The sequence below is a fragment of the Drosophila subpulchrella genome, chromosome 2L (genome assembly GCF_014743375.2).
Source record: "Drosophila subpulchrella strain 33 F10 #4 breed RU33 chromosome 2L, RU_Dsub_v1.1 Primary Assembly, whole genome shotgun sequence".
Classification (NCBI taxonomy): domain Eukaryota; kingdom Metazoa; phylum Arthropoda; class Insecta; order Diptera; family Drosophilidae; genus Drosophila; species Drosophila subpulchrella.
In genome coordinates, this window is record NC_050610.1 from 13,246,202 (window position 1) to 13,258,996 (window position 12,795).

Sequence of the window (12,795 nt, forward strand, 5' to 3'; positions counted from 1 at the left end):
TTCACTTCTTTTTTCGAGGGGTATTTTCCCCTCTGGTCAGCACACAAATGAATTTCCCCGACGCATATGACTCTCATTATTGTGTGATTACTTTTATTGTTATGGTTATTATTTTGTTGCAATCATTATTAATATTTCTGTTAAATTGGACACTCCGCCCCGGAAGGTGAGAGTCATTTTCAATTTGCGTTTTAATGGCTAATTAAGTGTGCAAAAATAATTATAATTATCTGGGCTGCGTATTTATTTACAGTAGTCGCTTGGAAAAATGGCAGACAGCGCATTTTTAAATTAAACATTTCTGCTTTGGCGTTCTCGGTATTTAATTTCTTTATTTTTAGTTTGACTCTTTGGCTTTTGATAGCTGATTGGCGTTTAATTGCCATTTGTTGGACGGCAGCTGGGCTGGCACAAAATAAATATAGGTAGTTTTTCATTAAGTAGACTTTATCATATTTTTTCTTGGTTTACTGGCAGTGATAAAGCGATTATGTTTTAAAAGCTATGGTAAACGTAATGGTATTTTAATAATTCAGTATGCTTGAACTAATATTTGTTCTTCCTGATTATTAAAGTTCCTCAAACCTCTAGACTTTAATTCATATGCTCACCACTCGAAATAATTTTTGTTTAATTTGCGGCCAGTATAAAATCAGCCGCAAATAAATAACAATTACAATTCGATGCCAGAAACATTGCGCCAAAACACTTTCGAGTCGAAACAATATTTTCACTGCCCCATTTGATTATTTTCCTGCATTTGCCAGGGGCCAGACAAATAAATTAGATTGCCCTCGGCCGAAAAGACCGCTACATGGATTCAACTTTGATTTGCCATCTACCACAAAACTAATTGAAAATTCGCGGCCAAATTATGCATAGCATATTTTATTCCAAACCCCCAAAACCTTATGCCAATTTTTAGCCAATTACTTTAAAGTCGTTTTAAAGTCGACCCTCAGAGGCCTCTAATAATTACATTGCTCTCTTTTTTCGGTGCGAACTCAACTGGGCTTTGGCGGAAAAATCAACATAAATAGCGTGGCCAACATTTCTATTCCTAACTAGATTTTCCCTATGGCCCATGGGACAATGAAAGAAAAACTCTACCGAAAAGTGAGCTTTTTCGGTATGTTTTCCCTTTTTTTTGTGGATGCTCCTTTTTTTCTGGTAGTCGCCGCGGCAGAAAAATGCAATTTCACAGTTTGGTGAATTTTTATTGTCGTCGCTTTGAGCTGCCAGGTAGTCGGAACACTCTATCCTTGTAGGAGGTGTTTTGGATTGGATTTAGGGTTAGACAAAACCTTCTGATTAACTAAGAAAATTCCTAGATTTGGATAATATTTTAATAACTTTAACTAATGACTTCCCTAAATAAAAACTGTATTACAAAGGGGCTTTAAATATTTGTGACAAGCCGTAAAATAATTTCATATTTGCATTATAACTTGATCCATTTAAGATAAGGATTTTTAAACCATTTGTACCTTATTTATATTAATTTTTTATAGAAAGGGCATCCCCAACTCGCTGTTGTTTTTATCGAACCCCCTCTTTATCTGCCCTTTTTATTGTTGTATTGGTTTTTTTCGGGGTTAAACTTACCGCTGCTGATTGCGTTCGGTGCCGTGTCCTCCATGAATGTCATCGCCGCCGCTGGCACCGCTGCCCGCACCACCGGATCCACCGGAACCGGCACCACCGCCGGCCGGGGAGCCTGGGGCACCACAGACCGGCGCATAGTCGGCTATGTGATCCTTTTGCATCTCCAGCGAATCGCTGCCGGGCGAGGGGCGCCACACCATTCCGCCGGTGGAGGAGTCCAGCCAGTAGCCGTTTCCATTGCGAGCCGATAGACTCGGCATTTTCAGCACGTCGCTCGTGTGATTGCCTGCAGGTGAGAGGAAAATGGGGGGAAAACGGGGACAGTCAGTCAGAGCAATTTAATGTGGTGCAACAAATTGTGAGCCGAATAAATTGCTTTCCGGAAATTAAACAAAAACATATAAAAGAGCTGCCTAGACAATTGTGTGTTCCCGCAAAGGATTTCGATGGGATTAAGCCCAGGAGATTCTGGTAAATATTTGAAACGGAAACCTTATGGAAAACACTATTTAACATTATATTGAATATGCCCAAAAAAATGAATTTTAGAAGCCTCTTTAAAGTAAATAAATATTTCCCATTTAAAACAAATAAAAACCTCCGAAAGTGTATTTTTCAGCCCTATTATTTTCCTGGAACGTTTAAAGCCACTGCAATAAATTGAACGCATTAAAATAATATTTAACCTTTCCAGTGGCGTGGCGGCTGAAAATTTCCCTCTGACTGCCAGCTACAAAATCAAATAAATTATTGTCAATTTTCCACTTGCATTGCCTGCTCACAAAGCACAACAACTGCAACAACGGGTGCGGCATAAAAAATGCAACCAATTAAACTGTCCCCGGGTTATAACTGAGCATCAAGCGAGTGTTTTATAGCCCGCCACCTCCCGTCTAGTGTTCCCTCATATTTTTGAGCTTTTTTTTCAGTTGGCTGCAGGTGAATATTCTGATCTCCTCCTCTGCAGCTTAGTTTATGGTAAATGGCGCCCATGAATATGCAACATTTTTTTTGTTCCGTCGTTCTGCTTCAGACCATTTGGATTTTTTGGCTTTGTCTGCGCTATTGTTGAGTGCTGAGTTTTGACAGCGAAATGCGCAGCTTCATTGCCAGTTTTAAAGATTAAAGTACACATTTGGTTTTTTATCAAATTGCTATTGAACATAGTCAATCCTAATTAAACGTATTTTCCCTTTAAAAGCTGGCAAAAATCAGTACCGTTTGCCGGGTCCTCTTGACAACCATTTAGTATAACCCTGTGAGCCAAAATGCCTAATTCCCTAGTCAACAGGCCACTACCATGCCTTTCTCCTCCTCCGCTCACCTCGTAATGCTGCTAATTTCAATTAGACCACAAGAGGGTCCTCCTACCCTTACTTTCCTATATCCATAGTATATATATATATATCGCCTCATCCTGTTGCCCTGCTGACCGGCACACACACAACTTGTTGGTTAATAATGCACACAAAACTAAATGCATAATTGCAATGGCAGCCATTAGGGGTTTGAGTCCAGGAATTCCTAGCGAACTAGGGGAAGTTGGCGTCACGTGCAAAATGTTAATTTCTATTATGTGTGGCATGTGAGTGTGTCGATGTGCCTGGTGCTCGGGGCCTCTACGCTCGGCCTGCTAAAATATTTATTCGCACCTATTTGAGTTTTTTTTTATTTCAGCTCCCTGCTCCAGTTGTTGTCCAACAATGGAGAATTAGCGTTATTTATATATGCAAATGTTTGTGTGGCGTGTCTGGCGAGGAAGGAAACGAAAACTAGCAGCTCGCAGCGGATGCAGAGCTTGAGGGACAGAGTCGGATATTCACTGGCGCCCTATATGTATATTGAAATACCGGAGGGTTTACACCAAAACAAAAATTATTTTGTTTCAAATTATTTCACGCTAAAATACTCTACAAAAATAAAGCGACCAAAAAGATAACCTTATGTTCTTGTTGAAAAGCAATTATTTGCGACAAGTATTTGGCGCCCAGCGTGGTAATTCCGTGAAATGCCCCACGTTGGGCGCCAGTTAGGAAATATTTTCAATGTACTTACCACGCATGGTGTTTAGGGCCGACTGCTTCATCATCATGTGCTTGCGCTTCACAAAGACCATTGCGCCAAAGGACAGCATAAGAATGGCCAGGATGGCGCCCAGGAGTATTATGAACCAGGGCTGTGTCAGCACATCGTTAACATGGTCCTGATTGATGGGATAGCTGGAAGCACAAAGCCAAAATTATAAATAGAAATTATCCACTCACAGTTGAAATCGAAAAATAATAAAGACAAGTCTTAAAGGACTCCAACTTACCGCTGATTGATGAACGGATCGAGCCGCTTGGTGATGGGATCCAAACGCAAAGTGGCTGGGACGCAATATGGACCAACTCCGGCATTATTTCCGGCTGCCACGCCCACCGTGTACATCACGCCTTCGGTGAGATTGGCCAAAACCAAAGTAGGCGAGGCGGCATCGATGGTGACATTTGTCAGAATTCGTGAGAAATTGTGAGCAGTGTCAATGCCTCGGACTATGACGTGATAGTTCAAGAGAACTCCTGAAAATATTACAAAATACGTTAATGATAAAAAGAAACAAGACATTTTGTGTAATAAAACATGGCTAAGCTCGTTTACTCACCATGACGATCCTTGAGTTCCGGAGCCTTCCATTTCAGGAACACCGCTGAGGAATTAAGCAGCAGAGCCTCCATTCCATATGGTGCCTCAGTGGGAACTGGAAAGGAAAACGAATTTCGGTCGGGTTAGATTTGAATTTGAGCTTGGCTGTAGATTGAGGAGCAAAGTTAAATGGCTTTTTGATTGTGGTGCGTGATGTCACCCAGCTGACGTCCGCTCTAATGAGATTTGGTGGCCGTAATTAATTAGCATTTAGTGTGTGTGGGCTCAAAGGGGAAGTTGCTTTTGCAACTAGTTCCGGGTGTTGGCTTGAAGGGTTTCCCGACCATTGTACTTCTCAGACACATCCTGCCTGCACATCGAGTGCGTACAGAAGAGGAAACAGTTGGAAAGCAGCAAAAGAATCCTTTCCTTTCTCCCAGATGCAGCTCACTTCACAACACACACATACAGCTCATCTTCATTTGTTTATTTATTTCCTGCTGTCGCTTTTTACAAGTTGGTACACTGGACAAAATGTAATCAACTAACGACGCGTAATGTTGTTAGAGATTGTGGCGCCCAACGTGGGATTTTATTATATGTTTCCTGTATTATTTGTGTTTATTAGGAAAATAATTATTTTAGTTAACCATGAACTTGTAATATATCTCCAGTCAGGTAGTTACTTTTGAAGAGTTTCGGAGCTGTTTATTTCCCCGAGTGCAACCCTCATCCCCTACAGTCTTTCTCCAACCCCATTCTCATATGTTTTGTATCTTTTTGTGTGTGCGGCTGAGTGAAGCAATTTCTTTAAATAAACACACACGTGCAAAATTCTCAACGAGACAAAAGTGGGAGACCGGGAAAACAATGGGGAGAAAGAGTGAAATCTCTAAATAGGCAACGTCTAGCGGAGTGTGAAGTGGAGTGCAGTTGTTCTTCTGTATTTTTTTGGCTTTGTTGTTACCCAGCTCGCTGAATTTTCCCCCTTTCCTCGGGGACATTGCGACATGCTAAAGTGCTTGTCGTGCTTTTGTCTATGCGGGCGTTTTTTGTACCCTACCCCCTTGGCTTTCTTCCTGGTGCTTTCTGCTTTTTTGCCTTTTCTTCCGCTGATGAGGCACCGCGATGCTTAACACGTATCTGCCATTGTGTGGCATAAATGACCCCCGGGTACATGAGATTCGACAATTGTCTCAGACACTGGCAAGCAATTGAAAAACTCCAAATTGGCAATATGATCACTGCGAAATGCAGCTGCAGTCGAAGACAGCTTATCTAAATATTGCAGTATAGAGTCTTTATTTGGTAGTCTGTGCGAAAATATGACTCATGTGGTCTTGGGGGTTAATTTGATAGTGCAAATGTGACTCAGATTGGGTTGCATGTGACTGATGGATAAAGTGACCACTCCCTGTTTCACATATTCGGTGTCTAACAAAACGAGGAGTAACTTCTTGAGGGGACGTACAAGAGAAATGGCCAATAAAAGTGAATTTATTATAAAAGCATGCTTAAAGCATGCTAGCAGAGGCATTGGAGGGTGTATTTCCTTAAGAAATGGTACATTTCTGAATTTTTGTATTTATTCAGTTCGTTTTCCTTCTGTAGAGCATTCCCTAGTCTTCGAATCGCATTCTAAACTTACATTTTAACCTCCTTTCCGGCTACCCTCTAACGTTTACCCAGTGGAGCACACCTTTATTTGCCAACTTCCGACGCGGGTAAAAATGTTTCCTGTTGCGGAGGAGTAAGGAGTCCCAGCCTTTTCACCTCGCTTAGGCAAACGCGCATCAAATTTGCATTGCCAGCACTGCACATTTTTGTGGCCCACTGTGAAAGGCTGTGGATTCTACGTAGGTAGTACGTACTGAGTGCCTCATATACCATATAGCAATAATTGTTGTTTATCTTTACACAATTGCGTTGGCAATTTCTTTGAGTCGAGTTTTTGCTGCTGATTGATTTGATGACAGCAGGGTGCAGAAGGGGTTAAGCAGGTGGATCCCAGGACTTGCAGAAAGAGATTCGCGACGTTTGTGCATTTTAAACTGCTGCGGTTGCTGCATTTCGGTCCTTGCCGTTTGTTGACTTATCTGCGGCACTGTGAGAGGTCTTCCCACTTTGTTTGCCTGGCTTTTGTTTTTTAATTATTTTCTTTTTAATTTTTCCCCTCTTTGAGAGAGATCCTTTGCGCATTGGAAATTGTTCACTTTTCTCTGCACTTTCGGTGCTGCCAGAAGTTTTTATATCTGAACAGCTTTACGGGTGATGGAATGAAGTGATAAACCTGTCTGGAAAGTTTCCTATTTTCCTGTTGAGTTTGCATTTTTCTTGGCCAGCCAAGTTTGAAACAGTCTTATCTGACTTATTCCCCAAATGTCAATGATATTTTTGGATAGCCTAATCCACGGGATCAACTGCAGACAATCCTTTGGGCCCCTCAAAGTGAACTCCCCTGAATATAACACATGTAAATCGCCAGCATCAAGTATTCTGCACACAAACCGCATTTGATTTGAGACTCTTCTTGGTCCCCCAACTAGAAATGATATGATTCTCCCCCTTGAGCAATTGTTTTCCACGTGGATTTGACATCCCTACCTTTTAACATTGTTTGGCGTTTACGTACGCATGATTTGCGTTTTGTCGGTGCTCAGTGATTGACATACTTTCCATTATTCGCCCTACAACATGGCCCCCGATAAAAAAGTAACCAATAAACCTACCGAACTGTCTACGCCCTTTTTTTTGGGTTGAGCGACCCTGGTAAAAATAATTTGCGATTATGCGACCCGCATTGAGCCCAGCTGATGTCCGTCAAGGATAAAGGATGCCTCCCTCTTTATACGCTCAACCGTTTTCCTTTTACCGCTCATATCCTTCTATTGAATTTGGGTTATTGTTGCAATGCAAAAAGTGCCCTGTAACCCGCCTTCTGCATTTGTCACATGAGGCTCGGGGTTTTGGGGTTGGGGGTTGCTTTGGCTTGCAGCTACGGGGGTTGTTTCTTGTAAAGGTATTTATACGGTTTGTTGGATTGCGCTGGATTTAATGCACATGCTTCATTAGATCGGGCGGGAGAAAGTACCGAGAACACAGTGCAGACAATCGATGCTAAATCCTGACTGACAGTATGAAAAAACAATCCGAAATGACGGAAATGAAGTTTGCTAAACCCGACTGCAAAGATAGCAATCAATAGGTTATGAATTTTTTTTCATCCGCCCAAATTTGTTTATATCGATTTAATCGATAACCCTAAAAAGGCGAACAAACCTAGAAAATAAATCAGCTTAGGTATGAAATTTTTTAAGCGATATTGGAATACATATAATAAGCAATGGTTGTAAAAAAAAAATCGGTATTTCTCAATCGATATTTTCGATAAATTGATTTCATATTAGAAATCTGAGTTTCTTCCCGTTTCTAACCACCCAAACACACTGTACACGCTTACGCATTCAAAATATCCCATATCAAAGGAGCTAATAGTATTTCAAAGAACCCTTATAGTAACCCTCAAAAGTTGTTCAACTCACCATCTTCAAGGGTGCGGGCGATGCGCGAATTCGACGGCTTGCCCTCGACGGATTTGTAAAATGGCACGATGAAAAATTCATACAGCGTGTACTGGACGAGACCGGTGATGGTGCAGGATGAGGCGCCACCTCCGTTCAGAATCGTCAGCATGCGATACTTGGTGCTCTGTGGGGCTGGAGTTCCTCCTCCACCTCCGACTCCTCCATTCTGGTTGGTCTCCCCATCACGTTTGCCGGCAGCGGCAATATTTGGCTTTGTCGAAATCAATGCGGATGCCGAGGCGGATGCGGAGCCCAGCAGCGGATTGGTATTGGTCGTAACGGGCGCCGGATTGTTGACTATTGGATTTGGCAACTGTCTCGCATAGACATAGAAACCCTCGACGTATTTGCCATTGATGATCTGCATGGGTAAGGAAGGCGACGATGAGTAATGGGATGGGATGTGTATAGAGAGTCGTCTGTGATGTCGATTACATACCTGCCAGGTGAGCTTCATGCTGGTGGAGTCCACCACACTAGCGTTGCTCAGCTCCACAACATCTCCGGACAGTAGACTGGCACGAGCCTCGCTCAGATCCAGGCCACTATTGAAGTACCGCTGGGGAGGGAAAAGAAAGGGAAGCCATATTAAGTATTAATGATGGAAATATAAGGGTAAACGTATTATTTTCAGAACTCACCGTTCCCACCGTAATAGGTTCCGACATCGGACTAGGCAGTGATAAGCCATGGGAGTTCTCGGCCCGAATTAGGAAGAAGTAATTCACACCCGGCAGCAAACCCGTTTGGGTGAACGTCGTGTTTTGCAGCCTGGTGCCCACAGCCACCCAGCCATCCGTTTCGTTTTTGCCAAACATCTCGATTACATAGCCCACCAGACTGGAGCCGCCCACTTTGTTGCTCCTCGTCCAGCTGAGAGTCACCGAATTTTCGCCCTTCTCCACCATTTGCGGTTTTCCCGGTGGTCCTGGATAGGTGGAAAGTTCTGCCGCCCGGAAGAACTTGATATTCGGATTAGTTGGGGTGTCCAAACGTAGGTAGCCACTCCAAGAGGATTTGCCATTGCGATTGCTAGCCACGCAGGTGTATAAGCCCTCATCTTCGTGTCGCTGAAGATCCGAAATGGTTAGGGCTCCTGACTCCGAGAGATTCCTACGTTCGTGCTCCTGCACATCGATGGGTATGCCATCCAGATACCACGAGACCTGTGGCACCGGAGTACCCAGAGTTCGACAGGGCAGAACCACAATGGATTTCACGGGCAGCGTTTGATTCACCGGACCCTGTTCAATAATCGGCGGTGGCAACTCGAATTGCGTATCCACACTGACCACCGTTCGACTGCTCACACTGCCCACGGCATTCAGGGCATTGCAAGTGACCACCTTTCCGGAATCCTCGCGGGCAAATCGAGCTATTGAAAGTACAGAGCGACCCTCGGGCGTCAGCGTTACTTCCATACGGCCATCCCGATAGCCGGGCAGCAGAAGTGAGCTGTTGCCCTCCACCGACCAATAGAGGGTTGGCCGGGGATGTCCATTCGCCTGGCACTCGAACAGCACTTCATCACCGATCTCCACCAGCTGATTCTTGGGGCGTATCACGAATTTGGGGGGTGCTAAAATGGACAAGAAGTGAAGAGGTTAGAGCACTGAGAAAAATATAAAAGAAAAGGGAAGTCTAGAAAAATCTTTGAGTTTTGAAAACAAGTTATTTGAAGGGCATGAAGGAAATTACTTGAGAAAGTGTATAAAAGTAGGCAGTAACAAAATTATGTCTTGTTTCGGAGCTAATCCTTTGAATTTTTGAATTGAAAATATATTGTAGCATACTTTTGGACATCTTTATAAAGAACATAGAATCCCTAGATAAGATTAATAATTATTCTTGGTCTTTTTATAAAAACTGGCGCCCAACGTGTTTCTATGAAAAAGTGGCGCCCAACGCTTTTTTATGAAAAAGTGGCGCCCAACGCTTTTTCCCAAGTGCACTCCTTGAGCATTTGCCGCTGCTTTCAGGCAATTAACTTACCGTGAACGGTGAGGATGCCCGTGGCCGTGATGCCGCCCACCGCATTGTCCGCCTCGCAACTGTACTCGCCCATGTCCTCCAGCGTGACGTCGTCCAGCTTCAGACTGCGGTCCTCAAGTACGTGCACACGACCTGTCGAAAGAATGGAGAAAATCGGGGAAATGAATCTCATGTGTGCGGATGTGGGCTGGGATATGAGGATGTGGGTTGGGTCCAGCCCAGAACCGAAACCATTCGAAAGAAAAACAAACTTTCTGGCTGTCTGTCTCCGCTTCTGCTTCTACTTCGTTAGTAGTTCAAGTGGCGGAAAAATGGCCAAGCCGTATTCTCCGCAGCCGGAGAGCCAAATAACCGCAGCAAAGTAAGCCAAGACAAGATACGACATAGACGACTACCGACCTCTTTCTCCCAGGAGGAGCACCTTTTGTGGTTTTTTCCCCCCGTACAATAAACAGAAAGAAAAGACAAAGGTTCTTTTTTGGGGGGGAAGCTGACTCTGCTTTCTTTTTGGTTGGTTGACTGCGAAATAGGTTTTAAATGTGGGTGCTGCCGGCTCACCTTCCTGGCCACTGTGCCAATTGTTTGCTTAACAAAAGTTTAGGACAACAACCGAGGCAGCCAGCAGAGCTCCCTCATCGCCCGCCTCCCTCTATGTGGAATCTTTTCTGCTACTATTTTCTTTGAGGTCTTTAAAGAAGCGTAAACTAGCTGGAGAAAATTGCCGGGCAGATGGGTGGGGTGTCTGCCCTCAATGAGGGGTTAGTTGCACTGCCCTTCGGGTTGGCAACTGACTCCGTCTGAAGGACAACATTGCAACAGTCGAGTGTTGTGCAAGCAAAATTGTTGATTGCTGCCAACAGAGATTGGCAATTAACGGAATTAAAAGTTACAGTTGTGTTTGCCCAGTTAGGGCGAAAAAGGGGGCGTGGCCGAGTGGCAGAGGGTTCAAGGGGGTGGCTACCCTGGGCCAAAACCGCACCACCACCCAAACCGTGACCCCAAACTAACAACAGCGAACGGAATTGAAGGGGGAGTAGTGTTGTTATAGAGGTGTTTTCTACACTGTGAAAATTACAAAAAAATATTTTAGATCAAGAAAAAATACACCCGCAATCCGTTATTAAAATGAATTTGAATTTCCTTTTGGTTTGTGTTTTAAAAAAGGTAAAACTAATTTTTTAACTTAATGATTCTTAGGTCAGTAAAATTATATATTTTAATTTATGTTTAAGCAGCACCACTGTTCGAAGTTAGTTAGTTCTAAAATATAAAAAATATTTCCCAGTGCATTCCGTAAACACAGCCAATTGGCAACACGAAAAGCCACAGGCCAAAGCAACCGCATAAACTAACTTTTTGTTTTGTTTTCTATTTTTTTTGTTGTCCACAGTGCTCTGTGTGTGTAACGAACCCTCGACTCTACTTGAGCCATGGGTAAACAAAAATGCTTTAATTTCATTTGAAATTGCGGCCTGTGCATGTGTGAATAACTGGCCCAGTAAGAGAGCCACTAACATCGGCAACATGGCTGCCCAGGTATTTCCGGTTAATTGAAGCTGAATGAAGCCAAGGAAACTTACGCAGTGGCATATTGCCGCCGGAGGCAGTGCGTCGCCACAGGACATCGGGCAGGGGATCGCCTCCAATGCGGCACTGGAAGACCACCGAGCTGCCCACCACAGCCGTCTGATTCTGGGGTCCACGGATGAGGAAGGGGCGAACTGCAAAGTAAAGAAAATATATAGTTTAAGCTGGGAAAATATTGAAAGAGGAAATTACACAAACTGAGAAAAATGAAAAGGTTTTTTAATTACATATCCTTGACAGATTAGAAATTCTTTGTGAAGGTTTTAATGCGAAAAGCAGATGGCTCTTAAGAAAAAAATGCTATTACTTAGATGTGAAACAAAATGTAATGATAAGAGGTCGGGTTATAAAAACAATTATTTCCTAAGTGTCCGATTTTCCGTGATCCTTTAAAGGCTACAACAATTTTGTATAAAACTATGATTTTGGATTAGGTGAATTGTGATTTTATAAAAATGTCTTGTAACCAATAAAGTATTATTAAAAATCGCAAGATGACAACATGATATCACAAATAATGCCTTTTCTAGATATGGTGTTCTATTTTTACCTATTTTGGTAAAGATATATGGCATGGAAATATATTTTTTTAAATAATTACACTTATTTTTACTCACCGTGAACTTTCAGGAAGACGGTGGCCGATTCCCGGGTGCCAGCCACATTCTTGACCACACACTGATACCGTCCGTCGTCTGATTGCCTGGCTTCCTGTATGGCCAGGTTACCACCATCGACAATGCGAATCCGCTTGTTCCCGCCAAGATTCAGGGTCTGGCCATTCTTGCGCCACGAGATTTGCGGCTCCGGAGATCCTCGGGGGGCACCGCATTCCATCAGGGCCACTTCGCCTTGGGCCACGCGGGTATTTGCCGGCTCCAAACGGAATTCGTCCCGGAGAACTGAGGAGGGCGATAGAGATGGGAGTAAATCCAAGTGAGAATGGGAGGTGGTGCGGTAAAATTGCCCCGAGTAAGAGCTTTGATTGATTCAATATTAATAACTGTCAGGTGTACAGGCAACGTCCACTTTGCCCGGCTACAGCTATACTCCTCCATATTTTATAAGCCAGACCCAGACCCCTCTGGCTACCGTCCACCGCCTCAATATGCCAATAAAAGCTTGGTAATGATGCCCGGACTTCAGGTTTACGGCTTTGAACGGACACAACTCTCTCTCTCGCAGAAACAGCCAACGGAAATATTAATAAGCTTTGGCATTTGCAATGCTTATTTTTATTTATTCGCTACCCGCCACTCGCATCTTCTTGGCTCGCATTTTTATTGAGCGAAAATGCAAAATGGTTGGAGCTGAAGTGTACAAAATGTAAAATGCGAAATGCAAAATGCAAAATGCACTTCAATAAACGCATAATGCGCTCCACTGAACGCCAAAGGCACTG

The 12,795-nt window shown here is 43.4% G+C and overlaps 1 protein-coding gene across 1 annotated transcript in view; it reads right to left on the reverse strand.

Moving 5' to 3' along the window:
• LOC119547520 (protein sax-3) overlaps positions 1–12,795 on the reverse strand; it is a 43,068-nt gene that overhangs the window by 3,389 nt on the left and 26,884 nt on the right. Inside the window, exons 4-13 of the mRNA XM_037854414.1 lie at positions 12,011–12,295; positions 11,387–11,527; positions 9,807–9,938; positions 8,456–9,393; positions 8,254–8,373; positions 7,773–8,175; positions 4,250–4,345; positions 3,920–4,166; positions 3,661–3,824; positions 1,606–1,891 (exon numbers count right to left, since the gene is read on the reverse strand). Coding sequence (XP_037710342.1) covers positions 1,606–1,891; positions 3,661–3,824; positions 3,920–4,166; positions 4,250–4,345; positions 7,773–8,175; positions 8,254–8,373; positions 8,456–9,393; positions 9,807–9,938; positions 11,387–11,527; positions 12,011–12,295 — 2,812 coding nt within the window. The remainder of the gene's footprint in view (positions 1–1,605; positions 1,892–3,660; positions 3,825–3,919; positions 4,167–4,249; positions 4,346–7,772; positions 8,176–8,253; positions 8,374–8,455; positions 9,394–9,806; positions 9,939–11,386; positions 11,528–12,010; positions 12,296–12,795) is intronic.